The sequence below is a fragment of the Capra hircus genome, chromosome 16 (genome assembly GCF_001704415.2).
Source record: "Capra hircus breed San Clemente chromosome 16, ASM170441v1, whole genome shotgun sequence".
NCBI classification, from domain to species: domain Eukaryota; kingdom Metazoa; phylum Chordata; class Mammalia; order Artiodactyla; family Bovidae; genus Capra; species Capra hircus.
In genome coordinates this window covers 59,326,381-59,348,511 of record NC_030823.1, presented here as the reverse complement: position 1 = coordinate 59,348,511, position 22,131 = coordinate 59,326,381, and the positions used below count along the sequence as shown (strand labels likewise).

General features: G+C 40.6%; 1 protein-coding gene across 1 annotated transcript in view; it reads right to left on the bottom strand.

Annotated features, from left to right (window-relative positions):
* Nucleotides 1-22,131, bottom strand: part of AXDND1 (axonemal dynein light chain domain containing 1) — a 72,460-nt gene that overhangs the window by 1,216 nt on the left and 49,113 nt on the right. Inside the window, exons 21-25 of the mRNA XM_018060656.1 lie at nucleotides 19,201-19,311; nucleotides 10,577-10,690; nucleotides 8,766-8,870; nucleotides 2,525-2,607; nucleotides 1,420-1,661 (exon numbers count right to left, since the gene is read on the bottom strand). Of these exons, the coding sequence (XP_017916145.1) occupies nucleotides 1,420-1,661; nucleotides 2,525-2,607; nucleotides 8,766-8,870; nucleotides 10,577-10,690; nucleotides 19,201-19,311 (655 nt within the window). The remainder of the gene's footprint in view (nucleotides 1-1,419; nucleotides 1,662-2,524; nucleotides 2,608-8,765; nucleotides 8,871-10,576; nucleotides 10,691-19,200; nucleotides 19,312-22,131) is intronic.

Genomic DNA, 22,131 nt, shown 5'->3' with positions numbered 1-22,131 from the left:
TCATCCTCTACTTTTGAGTCCCTAGCAGTGACTCTGATGAGGGGTATGGAAAGGAGGGAGAAGAGGGGTTGTATCCTTGGTATGTAGGTTATTGTTTGCAGGCTGGGAACTAACTGAATAGTTATCCTCCACCTAAAATTATTAAAATGTTTTATTTTTGTATTTAAACTAATCCCCAAGACTTTCATGGAAATGGACGAAACTAAAGTCACACATCCCATGTTGAGGGGACCTCTCCAGTTTAACACGAAGACCTTTTCTGTGATTTGCATATAGTAATTTACACCATGGATGGAGGAACCTGATGGGCTACAGTCCACAGGGTCGCAGAGCTGGACACAACTTAGCAACAACAACAATCTAGGGAAAGTCTAGTTTCTAGATTATCGGGATAAAATCACACCACAATAGAAGATAATTTTTTTTTTTAATTCATGCAAACTACCTCACATACATTCAGACCTAAGGCTAAAGGATCTTCACACCAGGAATGATTAACATTTTACCAGTCCAGAGTTAACAGGAGGAGAGAAAATGGACTCAGATTCCCCCTGCTCCAGTACTGACAGGATACACCACAGCTGGGCCAGGGACTCTGAGTGACTGGCCAGCTTACTGCTTTTGCTGAAGGCAGAGGTAGAGACAGGGGTGATAGAGAAAAATAGATAATAGATGTCTGCCCAGTACTACCCCTGGCACCAGGACCTGTCCTGGGAACAGACTGCAGGTTGAAGGTGAAAGCCAAAATCAAAGAATAGCCTTCACTATTGGGGATATTCAAAACTCTTTGAGGGAATATTACAGATTAATTAGAGATAAGAAAATGAAGAGCGAAATTCCTTTTCTTGTTGAATAAAAATTATTTTCATCATAGACAATCCACTAAGTACTGAAAACTAAAGACAAAATTCCCCATAAACCTTTAGCAACCAGAGACAATGTATATCAATGTGTAGGCATATTTGTTCTGGTCTTTTTTTCTAGCTTTAAAAAATTGTGATTATTTCCTTTGACTAGATTCTCAAGAGTGAAATTCTTAAGTCAAAATACATGTATATTTTTGAGGCCTACCCATACACACTCTCAAACTGCTTTCTCAAAGAGTTATACCTGTTTGTCCATCCACAAGTATTATTTGTAAAACTAACTACTTTGCGCCCTCTGTCCAGCACTGTATTCTTTGTTTTTAAAAAAGCTTTGCCAGTTTTATAAGTTGAAATTGTATCTCATATTAGTTTATTAGTCACCATTGTTAGTCATTTCGGGGTGTGTGTGTGTGTGTCTGGATTCCTAGGAGAAGTATGAACTAGTAGATCACCACAAAAAATATTAATGCTCTTCTAAAATATTTATGACCCAAGCAAGTTTTCACTCATAAGTACTATCCAAATGAAGCAAAAATGAGAAAGCAATGCTCACCTTTCTTTGGAGATTTTGAGGCTCTGTCTGATGGTCTGATTTCTTCTTCTTCTTCTTCTTTTTCTTCTTCTCTTTCTCCTTCATTTTCTTCTTCTTCCACTTCAGGCTCCTTCATTTTATACTTCATCAATACTTCCTCTAACTCTTTCTCCAGTTCTTTATTTCTTATAATGGTATAATGAAGTCTTTCATTCACATCATCAAACCTCTCCTCAGCTTGTCTGGCTCGGCTTTCGACCTCTCTGATGATGACAAAGTCCAGAGAAACACAGTAAAATGGAAAGGTCTGAAAAAGTATCTTTCAGATCTAGAAACTCGTTGTCCAAAAAAGGTAGTGGGATGAGAAGAATATATATATATACAGCACAAACAAGGAAAGCAGCAGCATCAATGTTTAGCCAAGAATTGAGGGTCTAGGAGCTACTCTGGAAGGTAATGTCAGAGTTGCAGTAATGGTGCAATTTAAGAATATATTTATAATTTCTTAATAAAAACTGACTTTTGGATATTTGGGATTCTCCACCAATAGCCAAGGAACCCTTTTCAGTGGTTAAGCTTGGCTTCTCTATATTGATATAATCTAACAAGCAAATAAAATAGTGTCCCTTACTTTCCAGCACCTTTAAAACCAGATCTTACAGTCACAAAAACCAGGTTGAAGTGTGCTTAATAACTAGAACATATATGTCTATATCTCTTCTTCTCACAGTTTCTTAGCTATCTTAACTCTATTGTCCTTCCTACAATTTGGGTTATGTAACCTTCTTTCTTGCACATAATAGCTTCTTCTAGTTCCATTTATTTCTCTAGCTCATCTTTTAAAACATACTGAGCTGGATCACTCCTCACACTCTGCTCCCACTCTATACACACACACACACACACACACACACTGGACTTCCTCCATCTCCAATGTAGCTGAGGACAGCTGTCCCTCCTGGAGCAGTTTAATTCATTGCCTCCAGACGATTTGATGGTACCCATCCTGCTTGTGAGGAAAAAGGAAACAGGAGAACCAAAAATAAGCCAAGAAGTGTGCATTTCTCAGCTAGACCTCCTGGACAACAATCTCTGTCTTCTTACCATTGTGCTGTCTCATACTTACATTAACTTCTCCTGTGTGCGATCAATTATAGCCATTGCTTCAAGATACTTTGGGGCCAATGTACCTTGATTAGCTGATTCTCTCTGACAAGAAAAATATATACTATGAATGAACTGAAAGTCCCAACAGTAAATAGCCTCCTTCTTCAAGATGTTCTGGACCAAGCTGTCTTTTTCTACTATTCATATTTATATAGTAGATGATTAAACACACTCTTAATATGAAAGAAGAACAGGGATTGACTGTGGCCAGATACCATACCAGATTGCCAATTATTCATATTCAGATGGACATAAACTTTATTAGAGTTGTAAAGAAGAAGCAGGGAAAACAATATCAACAAAAAGAAGCAGGGAAAGAAGAGAAAGTTTAAAAAATAAAGAGAAGGGCAAACATATTTCTCTAACCAAGTTAAATATCAAGGAAATCAATTCTATTTCTCTCATTAATAATTTACTTCACTCAGCACATAGCATTGCATAATCCAATCAGATCTTTCAATTTCTTAGGAAACTTCATAGATATCAAAGTAGTGAAAATATATTTTTTAAAAAAACCTCTTACTTATTTTGACTCTAAATATACTCCAGAAAATAAGAGGAAGACAAAAGAGAAAAATTTAGAAGACAAAAACTATATGTTAAAATGAATATTATGAGGCATTTTTCCAGACCTGTGTACTTTTAAAAATCTCTTTTATCCACATTTCCCCAACAGAGACAAGTAAAAGGTAAACCCCACCTTCTAGATGGAAAGAGGGACCTGGAAAGGGGGACCTAAGAGGATAGGCAGCCGGCCATAATCACAGAATGATCTAGTGGTTAAAGCAGAACCTTCATCTTGGCTTCTCCATCCTCAGTCACACATGGTACTGCACCACGCTCGCTTTTTCTAAAAGCAAACCAGCAGAAACAAACTATCAAACAAGTTCACTTTTCCTCTAGTTCTTTTATTCTTTTGCTATTGTCTCAGTCACATATTTTTCCTCTTTCTGTCTTGCCTCCCCTTTGGATAATAAATCTGTCCTTTTCAGGCTGGACCAGCAATGTGTCACGTGGCCTCGCTTATACAGCACATCAGTTCAGTTAGTACAGTTCAGTCGCTTAGTTGTGTCCGACTCTTTGTGACCCCATGAATCGCAGCACGCCAGGCCTCCCTGTCCATCACCAACTCCCGGAGTTCACTCAAACTCACGTCCATTGAGTCAGTGATGCCATCCAGCCATCTCATCCTCTGTCGTCCCCTTTTTCTCCTGCCCCCAATCCCTCCCAGCATCAGTCTTTTCCAATGAGTCAGCTCTTCACATGAGGTGGCCATAGTACTGGGGTTTCAGCTTTAGCATCATTCCTTCCAAAGAAATCCCAGGGCTGATCTCCTTCAGAATGGACTGGTTGGATCTCCTTGCAGTCCAAGGGACTCTCAAGAGTCTTCTCCAACACCACAGTTCAAAAGCATCAATTCTTTGGCGCTCAGCTTTCTTCACAGTCCAACTCTCGCATCCATACATGACCACAGGAAAAACCACAGCCTTGACTAGATGGACCTTTGTTGGCAAAGTAATGTCTCTGCTTTTGAATATGCTATCTAGGTTGGTCATAACTTTCCTTCCAACGAGTAAGCGTCTTTTAACTTCATAGCTGCAGTCATACAGCACATACTACTAATTTATTTGTTCTTTGAATCTAAAAGGAGGTTTTTCACAGCAGAGCCTTCTGGAACTGGAATTCCACATGATTTGTACAGCTACATGAAGCAGTTTTAACTACAGGTGGAAACCAAAGTAGATCAGGACTGTACTCTGTGAAAGGTACCTTTCAGATAAAAGATAGATATTTAGTTACAATGTGTCAGCAAAGCATTCCTCTGTTTTGAAACCACCAAGTATAGATTAATGTTTTGTGGTCCTTTTCAAATCCTTCAATAGGAAATTCCCATGGTCCAAAATGCTGGACAGTTGGGTTTCTAGAATTATGGCCTCCTCTATATATGCCAAGGAGCAAACTTCCCTGCATCAGCCATATATATGGATACAGACTGTTGTTGTTTAGTTGCTAGGTCAAGTCCGACTCTTCTGCAACCCCATGGATTATGGCCCACCAGGCTCCTCTGTCCACGGGATTTCCCAGGCAAGAATACTGGAGTAGGTTCCCATTTCCTTCTCCCAGGGTCTTCCTGACCCAGAGATGGAACTCACATCTCATGCTTGGCAGGTGAACTGGATTCTTTACCAATGAGCCACCTGGGAAGCCCACTGGATATAGATGCCTCAAGGGAAATCACAGAGACTCTGCCTTGAGCCCTTTCTTCATATTTTGAAGCTTCCTCTGGCTTTTATGCTCTTTTACCCACTGTATAATAGAGACAAACATAGGCCACATGGCTCTTGGAAGCAACTGCATTGGACCATCCTTGTTTGTGCCAACCTGCTATAGCTTTCAGCTAGTCTCTCTGTCAGACTCCAATTATGCCTTTGGCCTTTTTGGCTTGGTTTTCCTGAGGTCTGACTCTACTAATGGGCTTTTTTTTTTTTTTTTTAATTTATTTTTGGCTGCGCTGGGTCTCCGCTGCTGTGCAGGTTTCTCTTGTTGCGGCGAGCAGGGGCTACTTGCTAGTTATGGTGCACAGGCTTCTCATTGCAATGACCTCAGTAGTGGTGGCTCCTGGGCTCTAGAGCACAGGCTCGATAGCTGTGGCACACAGGCTTAGTTGCTTCGCAGCATGTGGGACCTTCCCTGACTAGGGATCAAACTTGTGTCTTCTGCATTGGCAGGAGGATTCTTTAACACCGAGTCACCAGGGAAACCCGCGAATGGGCTTTAGATTGGACTAACATCTTTAGCTTGAGACTACTTCAGGGAGGATCTGGCTTCAGACCCAGTTCTTTGGAATCCAATGCTCAGTACTGAATGCCTAGCCAGCCACAGTGACCCTGTCAGCTTTGGACATATTTTCTGGACCCACCAATTCCAAGGACCCTTCCCTGCTGCCATTAAAAGATGGATAATTTGGTCACTGCTCTTAATACCTACACTGGGGATACATGGTATTGTGGAAGGAAAACACGGGTTTCTAAGCACTTCTTTTAGCTCAGTGAAAGAAATATGGCTGATCCTTCAAGTCTGGCCCCTACTCTTTCTTTCAAAGGAGTTTAGAGGTAATCAGCAAAAATCTCCCATCTCCCTCAAATTTACAACTCTTTACAAACAGGCAGAACCTGTTTGTTCCTAACATCTTGGTAGCTGAGCCTTAGGCAATCCAGTTCTTGCAGCCAGGGTGCAGTGCCTGGGGTCAGCGGGTAGCCTCCGGGAGAGTTTGCTGAATTTAGTCTTACCACACCTCCACCCGTCAGTTAATTGTTACAGAGTTCAGGCTGCTTCTCCTCCAGGGACAACTTTGAAATGATTCTCATCCAGAGAGGGCCACAAGGAGTGCCCTGCAGCAAGTTCTCAGACCTGATTAAATCAGGCAGCACCCCAAGACGTGCAGAGGCAGGGTCAGGGCTGCTTACTGGGGTCACTTGATTCACCAGTGAAATCAGGAAGTGCCAGACCGGATAGTGCCTGAAACAGGCACAGCAGGCCAAGTTTTGTGCACGGTTCCTGCTTTGAGTACAGTCTTCAGGATTTCCCACAAAGTCCTAATTTCCAGCTAACTGAAGAGTTTTGAGTAACTGACAGTCCATCCCTCTCCCTCTCCTAGTTATGGTGGACATGACAAGTTATACCTGCAAACCACAAGGTTTTTGCTTCTCTATCCCTTCCTTCCTTTTCTCTTTCCTTCCCCAGTGTCATTCAAACTGCCTCCTGGGAGCCGTATTTGCAGACCATAAAGAGAGAGAGCCACCGCCCAACAGAACTAGTGCCTTGGATCTATAGCCCTGCTAAACGGTTGCTACGTTTTTAGAGCCAGAGGCTAAGTATCTGTCAAAAAGAAAAAAAGAAAGATGGGGGCGGGGCGGGGGGGGGGAGGGGGAGGATAAAGGAAAAACAAGCAAATAAAGCAAAAGAAATTTTTACAGTGAAAGTTTTAAAATCTTAAACTGCCCTCAGGGAGCCCAGATGTCTTTATGAATGGAAAGAGCACAGAGCCAAGGCCCCTCCTGTCCCCACCGAGTCCACAGCACAGTCCACATCAAGACAGCACCCTTCCCCCAGGCTCCACCTCCCGCCCCGAATCTCTGACCTCCTCCAGGTCAAGGATCTTCATTCTCTGTGTACCGACATCCCCAAAGATCAACTCTGTCTTCACTTGCCTAGCACACAGGGCCCCTCTGTTTGAGTACCTGGTGATCCCTTTCTACCTGTGCAGTGGTTCAGTCACCACCCCCTAGGATGAATGTGATTCTTCCTTACTTCAAGGAACTTGCAAGTACATCTGGATGGCATTTTAGTCCATTTTAGGCCTCAGGGTCAACGAGAACCTGGCCAGTTGGGTTTTCAGGGGTCTATAGTAGAACATTAGCAACTTTTCAAATCCGAGAGATAGACTTTCTGGACCACATCATCCTCAGGTGGGCTCGCCACACGGCACCACACTGTATCAGATGGAACTGTGGCATCCTGGCGCAGGAGCCCCACGCTATCGAAGACAAGCACTGCACCCTCCATTTTGCCCCAGGCTACGGCTTATATTTTCCTGACTGCTTCTCGCCACAGTGTAGGCCAGACCCTGATGCCTTGCCAGGCTTCCCAGGTGGCACTAATGGTAAAGAACCCGACTGCCAATGCAGGAGACACAAGAGATGAGGGTTCGATCCCTGGGTCAGGAAGATCCCCTGGAGGAGGACACAGCAACCCACTCCAGTATTCTTGCCTGGAGAATCCCACGGACAGAGGAGCCTGGCAGGCTACAGTCCATGGGGTCGCAAAGAGTCGGAAATGACTGAAGCGACTCAGCACGCACACTGATGCCTTGCCAGGATAGCATAGCAGGGCTTTTACCTCAGGGGAGAAAATCTGGGGTAGGAAGGTTTGGGGTGGGACTGGTGGGGGGTTCTCATTATAGTGCTACACTTTGTTTGCTTTTTTAGAAAATATGTCTCATGACATTGCGTTTGCATTGCTTACCCTTATATCTTTGCCTCACAGTCTTCTCACCTGATATGTGTGCGTGCTCAGTTCAGTCGCGCCAGACTCTGTGACCCCATGGACTGTCGCCCGCCAGGCTCTTCTGTTCATGAGATTTTCCAGGCAAGAATACTGGAGCGGGTTGCCATTTCCTCCTCCAGGGGATCTTCCTGACCTAGGGATCGAACCTGTGTCTCCTGCATTGGCAGGCGGATTCTTTACCCCTGAGCCACCTAGGAAGCCTATCAGCTGACATATTAACACATAATTTTAGAAACTTGTTAAAAAGGCATTACTTTGGGAGAATGTGATTGCAACCCATGCACCACTCTTTCTCCAATTCTGCCTGCTCCTGCCTAACTCTTCACATCATTTCACCCAGTTCTTCCTCCCAGAGTTGGAGCCTATTTCCTACAATCTCCCTTCACATACATCCGTGCAATCTGCCTCTACTTTGGACCATGCAGCCACTTAAGTGAGCTAGCTGCTATCCACCAGTACCCTCACCACAGCTCACCACGCCTGTTCCTCCTCAGACGGGTCAGACTCCTAGCAATGAAATGGTTCTTAACTTTGAGGCTGAGAAATTTGATGATGTCTATGGATTTCCAGCACATCTCCTTGCTTCCCGAGAAAATGAACAGTATGACTACACAGACAGAATGTTGCATACCATTTTCAGGGGGTTTGTGGGATGAAGCCCACCCAGAGATTCCTAAAGTCATGGCATCCTGTACAGAGAGATACAAATCCAGCGCTAACTTAAGTGTAAATGATCCTAGAACTTTTTGTGAAGGAGTTTTAACTTTGTTTTCCTGCTGAGTTTCCAGTTCCCCAGTAATTCTTGTGATTGGTGGTATGTTCTTATCACAGTTATCAAGAGTCTGCTGAACAAATACATTTTTTAAATTGATCAAATATTGACCATAATATTGTTAAGTTAAGGAAAGGGATGAAATGCTGATTTTAAAATGAGTTTTAAGGAAGAGAAAGAAAAGTTTTTGTGAACAAACCAGAGTTTTTCCAAGGATGATGCTGGGAGAAAAATAAATCTGGAAAATATATTACTTAGGCGTTCTCTTAGAAATGCTAAAAGTTATGTTGAATCCATATAATTTTTACATAATGTTAAATTTTCTAGTTTTGAATTTCCTAGCTGAGTTGCAGATACATACCCAAGAAGACAATGCATCTGTTCCATATAGAGGTTGAGAATGAATATTTTCATCTTCTCCAATGACTCGAATGATTTTTTCCATTTCTGTAGATGTCGAAGGTTTCTAGAGCATAGAAATACCACAGACATGTTAGTGAGCTGGTGTGTGACCCAGTGGCAGGGCAAGTTGCCTGGTACCATGTCTGAAGCTTTGGTTTTCCATTTGTTTTCATCATTCAGGAAGCATTTAGAAGACTTACAGGAAACACTGGGAAAAATTAGGGATAGGGAAGTGGGGACAAAGGGAAGTAACTGTGAAATAAACAAAGAGGATTTCTTTCAGACCTTAGGAACTCATAGAACTGTGGAAGAGATAACCAACAAAATAATTATGGTCTACATGATAACTGTGATCAGAAAGGTAAGTTCCACGAGCTATGTATACCCAGAAAAGGGCCCTGCATTTTGTCTAGACACCCCAGGTTCTTGTTTTTTTTTCTTTTTTTACAGTGAAATGATATTTGAAAGCTGAATAGGAGTTTGTAAAATAGGGAGGAAAGGGCCTGAACTCAGGCGTCAAAAGAAGAGAAGGAGGAGATTTAATAGGTATGACAGATTTAGTGGCCAAAAAATAATGTATTCCATATATTTTGCCTTTTATATGCCAAGTACTATACCAGAAGAAAAGCAGAATGCTGATCAAAAGAGGCATGGGTGTTTTACAATATTTTTATTCTTTTGTACAGTACGTAAAGTGAGTAAAGGATGTATGTCATGGTCTGGGGTCATGCCAATATTTTAACTATTCACAGCAAAGAAACACCCCAGGGAAGTAAATTAAGACAAAATGGAGAGTGATCATGAGTTCTGAAAGCCAAAGAAAGTAGTAGTATACCCAGGAATTACAAGGGCTCTTATGGCAGACTAAACTAGGTTTGAATGTTGGTTCTGCCACTTAATAGCATATGGTTTTCCATAAGTCAGTTCCTTTCTGAGCTTCAGTTTTCTTATCTGTAAAATGGGAACAATAATATTTACCTTGAGGTTGTATTGTATAAGAGATAACATGTGCAAAGCACATAGGCCGTGGTAGGCACTCAGTTATTGGTAGTTATCATTGTATTTTCATTATTATTATTATTACAAATGCCCCAGTAAGGGGTTATTTTTATTATTAATGCCACAGCAGGGGTGGAGACAGGATAAGGAGAAGAGAAGTGTGGATGGCCTGAGGGAAGTGAGAAAAGGCAGCTCAGAGTGGGAGCTGAAGAGTAGAGACAAGGAGTTTAAACAACTATTTGAAAAATATGCCAATGAAAGGATAAAGAAACAGCATCAGAGTGAGAGGTAGATTGTGTGGTTATCAGTCGTATAGGTGAACGAGGCCAGTTAGGAAAAGGCTGAATTTAGAAAGGAAGAGGGACACCCTGTCCTTGGAAAATAAAGACCTAAGTGTGCGTGCAAGTACGGTTAAATCTAAACGAGGAAAGGAAGGAAGCTGAAGCGTTCACTGCAGACGATCTATTTCTACTTTCAACAGTATATATACATATGTATATACACACGCTGCATTTGTTGTTGTTTAGTCGCCAAGTCGAGTCTGACTCCCATGGACTATAAAGCCTGCCATTTCCTTCTCCAGGAGATCTTCCTGACTCAGGGATTGAACTCATGTCTCTGGCATTGGCAGGGGGATTCTTTACCACTAGCCATCTTGGAGACTGAAATATATATATTTTTTTCATTATATATTCATTCTTTAAATATATATATATTCATTATTTTCTTTAAAAATATAAAGGAAAAGGAAATAGTACTAAATAATCTTACCTCTTCTTCACTCTCTTCTTTCTTTTCCTTCTCAAGTTTCTTGTCCTCCATGTTTTCTTCAATGTCTTTATGAATCTTTCTTGCTTCAGGGTCACTTAATTCTTTTAGACTATCCTATTAGATACAACAATATTATATTGTATCTTAGTGGACATAAATATTTTTGTAGAAGATTAGCAATATTTCCATTCAAAAAATATTTAATGAGCATTAATTTTGTAACTGTGCATTATGCTAGTGATAAGGATCAGTTCAGCTCAGTTCAGTTCAGTCGCTCAGTCGTGTCCGACTCTTTGTGACCCCATGAATCGCAGCACGCCAGGCCTCCCTGTCCATCACCATCTCCCGGAGTTCACTCAGACTCACGTCCATCGAGTCCGTGATTACAAAGGTTAATAAGAACAGTCCCTGCCTTCAGCAGCCTACAATTTAGGGGACAAGAAAATACTATGGCTACATATAATCAAAGAGTAGGAGCACCTAAGCCAGACCTGGTATTGGGCAAGGGTGAAAGAGAGGGTTAATCAAGAAGGTTTCTTGGAGGACATAATGTCTGCGTTTCCTCTTGAAGGATGGGTGAGGAGAAAAAAGATGGCGCAAGTGAGTTCCAGACAGAGAATGTTATTTGCACATGACTGGCACTAAGAACAAAAGGAGGTCAGTAGAACAAAAACTTAGAAGCAGACGGACAGGAGCACAGTCACAGAGGAAGGACTAGAATATTATGCCAGGGAGATTGGATTTTATCCTGACGTACCAGTAATCTGATTGACCTGTTTCACATTTCAAAACAATCACTCTAGCCACATGTGGTTCTTGTTCAGTCACTCAGTCATGTCCGACTCTCTGTGACCCCATGGACTGCAGCACACCAAGCTTCCCTGTCCTTGACTATTCCCTGGAGTTTGCTCAAACCCATGTCTATTGAGTTGATGATGCCATCCAACCATCCCACCCTCCGCCACCCCCTTCTCCTTTTGACTTCAGTATTTCCCAGCATCAGGGTCTTTTCCAATGAGTTGGCTCTTCATATCAGATGCCCAAAGCACTGAAGTTTCAGCTTCAGCATCAGCCTTTCCAGTGAATATTCAGGATTGATTTCCTTTAGGAATGACTGGTTTGATCTCCTTGCTGTCCAAAGGGCTTTCAAGAGTCTTCTCCAGCACCACAAAAGCATCAATTCCTCGGCACTCAGCTTTCTTTATGGTCCAACTCACATCCTTACATGACTACTGGAAAAACTACGGCTTTGACTACACAGATCTTTATTGGCAAAGTGATGTCTCTGCGTCTGTTAATTTTGTGGCTGCAGTCACTGTTCGCAGTGATTTTGGAGCCCAAGAGAATAAAACCTGTCACTGCTTCTACTTTTTCCCCTTCTGTTTGCCATGAACTGATGGAATCATGATCTTAGTTTTTTGAATGGTGAATTTTAAGCCAGCTTTTTCACTCTCATCTTTAACCCTCATCAAAAGGCTCTTTAGTTCCTTTTCACTTTCTGCCATTAGAGTGTTACCATCTACATATCTGAGGTTGTTGATATTTCTCCTGGCAATCTTGATTTCAGCTTGTCACTCATCCACCCTGGCATTTCGTGTGATATACTCTGCACAGAAGTTAAATAAGCAGGGTATCATACTCCTTTCCCAACTTGGAAACAGTCAGTTGTTTCATGTCTGATTTTAACTGTTGCTTCTTGACCTGCATACAGGTTTCTCAAGAGACAGTTAGGTGGCCTGGTATGCCCATCTCTTACAGAATTTTCCACATATTTGTTGTGATCCACACAGGCAAAGGCTTTAGCATAGTCAATGAAGCAGAAGTTTTTCTGGAATTTCCTTGCTTTCTCCATGATCCAACAGATGATGGCAATTTGATCTCTGGTTCCTCTCTCTGCCTCTTTGAAATCCAGCATGTATATCTGGAAGTTCTCAGTTCATATACTGCTGAAACCTAGCTTAAAGGATTTTCAGCATAACCTTGCTAGCACGTGAAATGAATGCAATTGTGTGATAGTTTGAACATTCTTTGGCATTGTTCTTTGGAACTAGAATGAAAACTGACTTTTTCCAGTCCTGTGCCCACTGTTCAGTTTTCCAAATTTGCTGACATACTGAGTGCAGAACTTTCACAGCATTATCTTTTAGGATTTTAAACAACTCAGCTGGAATTCTGTGACCTCCAATAGCTTTCTTCGGAGTAATGCTTCCTACTGCCCACTTGACTTTACACTCCAGGATGTCCAGCTCTAGTTGAGTGATCACATCCTTGTAGTTATCTGGGTCATTAAGACTGTTCTTATATAGTTCTGTGTATTCTTACCATCTCTTCTTAATCTCTTCTGCTTCTATTAGGTCCTTACTGTTTCTGTCCTTTATCATGCCCATCCTTGGGTGAAATGTTCCCTTGATTTTCTTGACAAGATCTCTAGTATTTCCAATTCTAACGCTTTCCTCTATTTCTTTGCATTGTTCATTTAAGAAGGCCTTCTTATCTCTCCTTGTTATTCTTTGGAACTCTGCATTCAGCTGGATACATCTTTCCCTTTCTCCCTTGCTTTTCACTTCTCTTTCCTCAGCTATTTGTAACGTCTCCTCAGACAACTACTTTGCCTTATTGCATTTCTTTTTCTTTGGGATGGTTTTGGTCACTGCCTCCTGTACAGTTTTACAAACCTCTGTTCATAGTTCTTCAATCACTCTATCAAATCTACTCCCATGAATATATTCATCATCTCCACTGTATAATCATAAGGGATTTGATTTATTTCATACCTGAATTACCTAGTGGTTTTCCCTACTTTCTTCAATTTAAGCCTGAATTTTGCAATAAGGAGTTCATGATCTGAGCCATAGTCAGCTCTCTAGGACTTGTTTTTGCTGACTGTATAGAGTTTCTCCATTTTTGGCTGCAAAAAACATAATCGATCTGATTTCCATTGGCCATGTGGTGATGTCCCTGTGTAGAACTGCCTCGGGTTGTTGGAAAAGGGTGTTTACTATGACCAGGGCATCCTCTTGACAAAACTCTGCTACCCTTTGCCCTGTTTCATTTTGTACTCCAACGCCAAACTTGCCTATTATTCCTGGTGTCTCTTGACTTCTTACTTTTGCATTTCAATCCTCTATGATGAAAAGGACATCCCTTTTTTGGTGTTAGCCGTAGATGGTGTTGTAGGTCTTCAGAGAACTGGTCGACTTCAGCTTCTCCAGCATCAGTGCTTGGGACATAGACTTGGATTACTGTCATGTTGAATGGTTTGCCTTGGAAATGAACTGAGGCCATTCTGCCATTTACAAGGTTGCACCCAAGTACTGTAATTCAGATTCTTTTGTTGACTATTAGGGCTATTCCATTTCTTCTAAGGGATTCTTGCCCACATTATTAGATATAATGGTCATCTGAATTAAATTCACCCATTCCTGTCCATTTTCATTCACTGATTCCTAAGATGTCCACTCTTGCCATCTCCTGCTTGACCACATCCAGTTTACCTTGATTCATGGACCTAACATTCCAGTTCCTATGCAATATTGTTCTTTACAGCATCGGGCTTTACTTTCACCAGCAAACACATCCAGAACTGAGTGTCATTTCCGCTTTGGCCCAGCTGCTTCATTCTTTCTAGAGCTATTAGTAATTGCCCTTTGCTCTTCCCCAGTAGGGTACTGAACACCTTCAGACCGAGGGGGTTCATCTTCCAGTGTCATAATTTTTTGCCTCTTCATACTGTTCATGGGGTTCTCAAGGCAAGAATGCTGAGGTGGTTTGAAGTGATTCCCCTTCCCCCGTGGACCACATTTTGTCAGCACTCTCCACCATGACCTGTCCATCTTGGGTGGCCCTACATAGTGTGGATCACAGTTTCATTGAGTTACACAAGGCTGTGACTCATGAAGGGGCAAAATAAGTAAGCAGCTGAATTTGTGGATCTGGAGATTGGAAGGCTGTTGGTTATAGATAGAGATTTAACAGTTATCTGCATTTATTTAAAGCCAAGAAAGTAAATTATATTGCCAAAGGAGAACTTGTGAAATGACTAGGGGACAAGGCCTTATTTGGACAGGAACCTAGTCACAAAAAGGGTCAGGGAAGAAAGAGGAGACTGGAAAGGAGGCTAAAAGTTGCCTCAGAAGTGTGAAAGGGTCACAAGGAAAGCCAAAAGCGAAGAGAGAAGGAGTCAACAGTGCTGAATACCCAGTGGAGTCGGCACAAATATTGACTAAAGACTGTCCTTCAGAAGTTTACTGCAGCAATATTTATAAAACAAAGCTATACATAAGCTCAATACCCACAATAGAAAAATGCCATTAAAAAATGTAGTATAAACCATACAAGATATTTTATAGCAATTTTAAATTATGCTGTAGCATTATGTACATAGTATAGAAAAATAGTATATTAGGATGTTTTTCCAAAATGAAAATACTTTTCCTGATAACACACTATTGCTATGAAATATTTGAAACATTACAGAGAATTAATAATCTTAACCCTCAGAGGTAACTTGAATCACTTTGTTGAATATTCTCGTCTGCTTTATCTACACATAAACACATTCATACAAATGAAATAATAAATGTTATGTTCCTTCATCCGCTTTTCTCAATAGCATATCATGGGTGATTCTTATTTCACTATATAACCATCTATTTTATCTGTATGGAATTCTACTACTTGAACATATCTTAATTTATGAAAGCAATTTTCTATTGATCAGTATTTATATTGTTTCTTATATTTTGTTATAAATAATACTGTAATTAATATTTTTATATAGACATAGGTTCAAATTATCAGATAGGCTACATAGTTATATTTAAACTTTAAAAGAAATAAGAGATTGAAACTGTGAAAGATTACAAAAATAATCAGACTTGAAAAATAACCAAATAGAACTTGAACAATTAAATTTCAAACTCAACAGAAAGCTTTAAGAGCAGATTAAACTCAGCTAAAGAGCAAATCAGTGAACTGGAAATTAAGTCAGAAAAAATCATCCAGGAATCAATGCAGGGAGGCAAAGAGACAGAAAATATAAAGAATTAAAAGACATTGGGGACAGATTCCAATATATATCCATTCAGAGTTACAGAAGGAGGGAAAGAGAAAATACAGTAGAGACAATAATTGAACAGTTGATGACTGAGAATTTTCCAAATCCAATGAAAGACACCCAGCCAAAGATTCCGAAAACCAAGAGAATCCCAAGTAAAATTTGAAAAGAAAAACTTCATCCACATTTATCAGAGTGAAGCTGCAAAATGCCAAAGTAAAAAAGAATATCTTAAATGCAGCCAGAGAGATGAACTTCAAAACAATTGACAGCTGAATTTTTGTTTATTTATTTATGCCTGAGCTGGGTCTTCCTTTCCACATGGGCTCTTCTCTAGTTGCAACGACTGGGGGCTACCCTTCGCTGCAGTGCACAGACTTATCGCCTGGCTTCTCTTGTTGCAGAGCACGGGCTCGAGGGTGCGCAGAGCACAGGCTCAGCAGTTGCGGTGCAAAGGCTTAGTTGCTCCACAGCGTGTGTGGGATCTTCCCATACCAGGGATCGAACCCATGTCTCCTGCACTGGCAGGTGTATTATTCACCACTCAGCCACAAAGGAAGTCTGGCAGCTGGATTTTCAATTGTCAGTTTGGTAACAATAAAACCCGGAAAACAGTGGAAACAGTATCTTCTATGTGCAGAGAGAAAATCATCCTAGAATTGTATACACAGCAAAAAATTTAAGAATGAGGGTGAAAAAAAGACATTTTTCAGACAACCGAAAATTGAGTTTGCCTTCAGCAGGTCCTCACTAATGAAAATTCTAAAGATTAAGGCAGAAGGAAAGAGGAGAAGAATAATTCAATGCAATTAGATAAGAAAAAGCAATTAAAGGCATAATAATTAGGGGGGAAAAGAGGTAAAACTATATCTATGTGTAGGTGGTTTAATTGAATATCTGGAGAACCCAAAAGAATTTATTGAAAAAACTATTAAAATAAGAAGATAATTTAGTAGTCACCATATAAAAAATTAAAATACAGAAATCAGTAATATATACACAGTTACCAATTAGAAGGTATAATGGAAAAGAAGATTCCATTTAAAATATCAAAAAATAAAATATTCAAGCCTACCTTACAAGAAATGTGCAAAATGAGAAAACGATAAAACATTATTAAAAGGCATACAGGTAGACATCCTATCAGCCATATTCTTCACAGGACTACTCAACAGCATAAAGTGTGTTCTAAGTTAGTATATAAGTTTAATATCACCTGAGTTTTAAAGAATCATATATTTTCTAGAGGGAGATTATATAGAAGAATAAATAAACAAGAGTAGCCATCAAACACCCCAAAAAGATTAGTGAGGAAGTGCTGGCCCTACCAAATATAAAGTGTATCATAAGGCCTCAATAATTAAAAGACTGTGGTGATGACTAAAGAATAGACAGATTAATATAAAATAATAGAAAACCTAGACACAGACTTAGGTTGAATACAGCTAGTTTCAAATGTTAGAAATACCGTAATATAGAAGAGTGGGAAACACTATAATGTGGAGGACGTATCAGCCTTTTCCTACAAACTCAAAGACTGAACTAGGACCAGAAGGTAGGAAAAAAGCTACAAGGAAACGTCTATCATTTTGTTCAATAAAAGAATAATGTTCTAATAGTCACTGCTCACCAAAAACAAATGGACTAACTCTGAAAGTTCTCTATCACTTCAGATACTCAAACACAGACCTAACGATCAACTGTGTAGGTGTTACACTCAGTTTCATGCATCTGATGGTTGGTTGAATTCAACGACCTTTAAAATCCTTTCCATTCTTAAGTCTTTGTGATTCTGTTTAGGTCTTGAATTTTTTCCTAGATCTGAAGTGCAGCCAAGATCATATCTATGGTACTTCATTAAGTTTCTAAAATTGTACTGTAATTTAAGATGTATAATGTTAATGAAATCATTCAGTGGTTAATTCAAAATAATTCTGGCCAAGATCTGGGCAGCAAAGAAAAAAATGAGTATTTGTTAAGGGTGTACAACTTAGAGAGATGGTGTCTGTTTTCAGTGTTTAAATGTAAAATAAGGAGTTCCCTGGTAGTCTAGCGGTTACGATTCAGAGCTTTCATTGTTGTGGCCCAGGTTCAACCCCTGGTTGGGGAATTCCCACAAGCCACATAGTACAGCCAAAATTTAAAAAATAAATCTTTTTTTTTTAATAAATGTAAAACAGAAGTCCTGCAAGTGTATAGACAGAAACTTCCTTCTTAGACCCAAGAGCATTGACATATATGCCATCAGATCACACCTGTATAGTTTACAGCTTCAGTAGCAACAGGAGCTTCTTCAGACTTTGCTGGAGACGAACTCCATCAAACAGACTGAAGTAAAAATAAACGTTTGTGACTGCCATTGTGTGCTCAGTTGCTCAGTTGTGTCTGACTCTTTGCAACTCGATGGACGGTAGCCTGCCAGGCTCCTCTGTCCATGAGGATTCTCCAGACAAGACCTCTGTCCATGGGGATTCTCCAGGCAAGAATACTGGAGTGGGTTGCCATGCCCTCCTCCAGGGACTGAACCCAGGTCTTCCACATTGCAGGTGGATTCTTTACCAGCTGAGCCACCAGGGAAGCCATTAGGTACATGATATTCATTGACTTGGGATCCTCAGTTAACAGGTGGTTAAAACTACAGGATTAACATAGCAGTGTGGAGATTGTTGAATGAGAGGGAAAATAAGCCAAGGAAAGAATATCAACATTTAAGAGGCAGGCAGAGGTGGAAGACTACATGAAAAGAAAGCAGTAGGAGAAAGATGGAATTTTTGTCTTGTAAAGAGAGATGACCAAAAAAGTGAATGGTTAACAGGATCAAATGCTACAGAGAAGTCAGGTTAAATACGGAATTGGGAGACACCTGGATCTGACAATAAGATCACTGGGGGACTTTACATAGAGTTTTAAGAAAAGTGATTGTGCTAAGAAGGAGGGAAAGAAGTCGTAAAGGAGGAGAAAAAATCAAAGGACATATTTTCTCAGATGGGAGAGAGATCGTGATTATAGATTGCTAATACACTGATAAAATGGAATCATTAGAGAGGAAGGTTTTAAAGATACTAAAGAAAGAAGACAATGCACATGAGATTAAGTACCCAAAGGAAGACATAACCTTGGATGGGAAGACTGAGACTAAATGGAGAAGGAGGGGTGTGGGCAGAAGCAGAGAAGTCTGAGGCGATGCCTCAGGAAGTGGCAGGGCAGCTCCCCTCTGTAATATGTTGTGCCTCGCTCAGTCTTGTCCCACTCTTTGTGACCTTCTGGACTATATAGTCTGTCAGGCTCCTCAGTCCATGGGATTTTCCAGGCGAGAACACTGGAGTGGGTTGCCATATCCTAGGAGGCAAAATCACCCTCCAAGAAAGTGAAAAGAGATGTTTGGGTGAGGACTCTCTTCTTTAGAAGAGAGAAGACCTGCCAGTGCTCTTGGTCAGAACCCAAATTCTCAGAGAGTAAATGAATGAGGATTCAAAACATTTTTTGGAAAAAGTCAAGGCGCTCTTATCTATCTACTAAAATACAGGAAAAGCGTGAATGATGACCAGTGCTAACCCATGGCAAATACCTCTTCTCCAAGTAGCTGCTGTTTCTCTTCATCTGTCAGTAACTGAATTTTTCTGCCTTTGAGGCCAGAAAGGAGGTAAGAGGACGTGGTGATCCAATCATAACATTCTCTCTGAGAAGAGACAAAAGATAATCACTAAATAGAAAAAATCAGATTATACCAACTCATTTATTCACTTACTCCTACTGAGGAACCGCTAAGAGTAAGTCCTCTAAATATAACTCCATTCAATTAACTTTGTATCAGTTCAGTTCAAAGATTTGTGCAGAAATGATTTTCTGTTAATACAGACCTAAATCATATCATCTCTTATCAACAGGGTTTGGGATCTGGGTTGAAATGGGACAAGTAGTGAAGTGCTATAAAATTAGAGGCAGAAAGGCTGTTGGATTTACTAAGGTCTAATGACTTGTCCCAATAAATGTTATGCAACTGACCAGGGTCAATTACAATTATATGACAATAACAGCACCAAACACTTATGTAGCACTCTGTTCTATGCATTGTACATTACTAACTCATTCAATCCTCATTATGAGACTATTACCAGCCTCATTTTTTAAGATGAGGAAACTGAGGAATAGAACAGTTAAATATCTCGCTCAAGGTCACATATATATTTACGCACTGTGCTTAGATTCTAATCCAGGTGGCCAGGGCTCCTAACGATTACAAAAATATTACTTCCTCTGCCCCCAATAAAGTGATAAAGTTGAAGCACTTTTTTAGAAAAGGAGCTCATCTCATCTATCAAGATAACACGATTGGTCCACAGCAGGTCTTACTCCCACAAAGGGAACAGAAAAACTACCTTTACTAAGATCTCCTACGAGCTAAGCTTTGGATTCAGTGTTTAAAAGATGCGTTATTCCTTATTAGTGAGAAAAAGCAGAGGGAACTAGGAAGCATTATTTTCTCTGGGGAAGGGGATTTGGTCATTCACACCATCAAAAAAAAAAAAAAATTGCACCATGTGGGGAAATAATTATCCACTTTAGGTCCTTGAAACAAACCATGCTGCTGCTGCTAAGTCGCTTCAGTTGTGTCTGAATCTGTGCGACCCCACAGACGGCAGCCCACCAGGCTCCTCTGTCCCTGGGATTCTCCCGGCAAGAATACTGGAGTGGGTTGCCATTTCCTTCTCCAGTGCATGAAAGTGAAAAGCGAAAGTGAAGTCGCTCAGTCGTGTTTGACTCTTTGAGACCCCCATGGACTGCAGCCTACCAGGCTCCTCCGTCCATGGGATTCCCCAGGCAAGAGTACTGGAGTGGGGTGCCATTACCTTCTCTGAAGCAAACCATAAAAAGTAGTAATATGTCTCATATTTTTCTCATGATTAAACTTTTATTGTGGAATTATTGTGGAAAATCAGAGCCAAAATTTTTTTAAAAATCTAATCCAAACCCTTGCCTTATAAATAAGGAATAGAAGCCTCTTCAGATAAATAAGTTTACCACAGCTATGTTAACATCACTAAATTTAAATTTTGCATTCAGAGAGTTAGGTCAATGTCTTACTGCATATCAGAAAGAGGATCAAACAAGGGAGATGAAAGTATTGGGTTCTAGTCCTTAGTTCTTCTAATTGGTGTGGCTTCTTGAGTAAACTCTTAATAGTCTTCATCTATTAAAAACAGATGAAGCTGTTTCTTTATTCTAGATGACCCCTATGTACTGGGGAGCTGGTAAAACATTTATTGGTGGTGGTGGGGGGGAATCCCTAATTTGTAGCATTTGTTGAATTCCAAAATATATACTCTCATAGGGAAATTCCAATGGTAGTCATCAATTTAGTATGTTATCACTGAAGGCAGAGTTGGGAAGAGGTCTGCTGAGTCAGCTCTTGTGAGGCAGCCTTAGTCTCCACCATACCACTGCCCCTAAAGATCCTTCCAGCTGCAAAATTTGATGCATATTTTAACTTTATCATACCTAGAACAAAAATATTTGTCAATTGCTGGGGTCCAGGCCCGGTGGATCCAGGGAATTCGAAGCAGGGACGGCGTTGACAAGGAAAGACTTATTTATTTATTTATTAATATAAGATTAGATTAGGAAGAAATAGCGTAGTAAGAAAATTAAGTGGAGAGAAGAGGCTGATTAACTTGGGTTACGTGGAAAACCAATAAAGTTCCAGACAAGGAGCTTGCACCGTCTACGTTAGGCCGCCGGCGCCCGTTTGAATATCGGAGAGTGCCCCGCCTTGGGCTCTCTCTCTTATGGATCTTAGAAGCTGGGACAAGTAAGTAGACACAGTGAGCCTCCACATTCCAAGGGATCAGCCTGAAAAGGAGAGGGAGGGAGCAAGAGAAAGAATCGACACAGGGGAGGCCAGGCTTGTGCAAAAACCCCCTCTAACTTTATTATTTAAAAGGTGTTTATATACCCTAAATTTTACATAATGGAAGATACAGAGTCACGCAGGGGCAGCAGTCTTGACCCTTTCTGTATATCTTTTTTGTATACAAAAGGTCTCAGGTGATTTACATTATCTTCTGGCCGGGAGGCTTGCTAACACTTTTTTGGCTCTTTCTTAACGAATGTTAATCTCATTTCCCCTGAAGTGTTTTTCTTTAATCTGCATCTCCTTAAAGCATTAAAATTACATCTCTATAGAACAAAGGTACAGTGGGTTATAACAAAGAAGGTACTTAACTCAAAGATCTAATGTTGCTAAAGCCAGGCCTACTACTTTTTTTTCTATATACCAACTATATCTAGAAATAAAGGATATGAAAATTTGGCAGCAAGTATTGGCTCAACAAATGAAACTTTAAATCAGTCCTATTCTAATGATTTCGATTCCTCGGAAGCCCCTACGTTCCTAGGATGTTTTAAGCTTCCGGTGCCTCCTGCGGTCAGGAGGCCTCACACAATCACATGCGCAGCTGTACGAGTCCTGCAGGCAGGCTAGAAAGCCATCAGAGGGGTT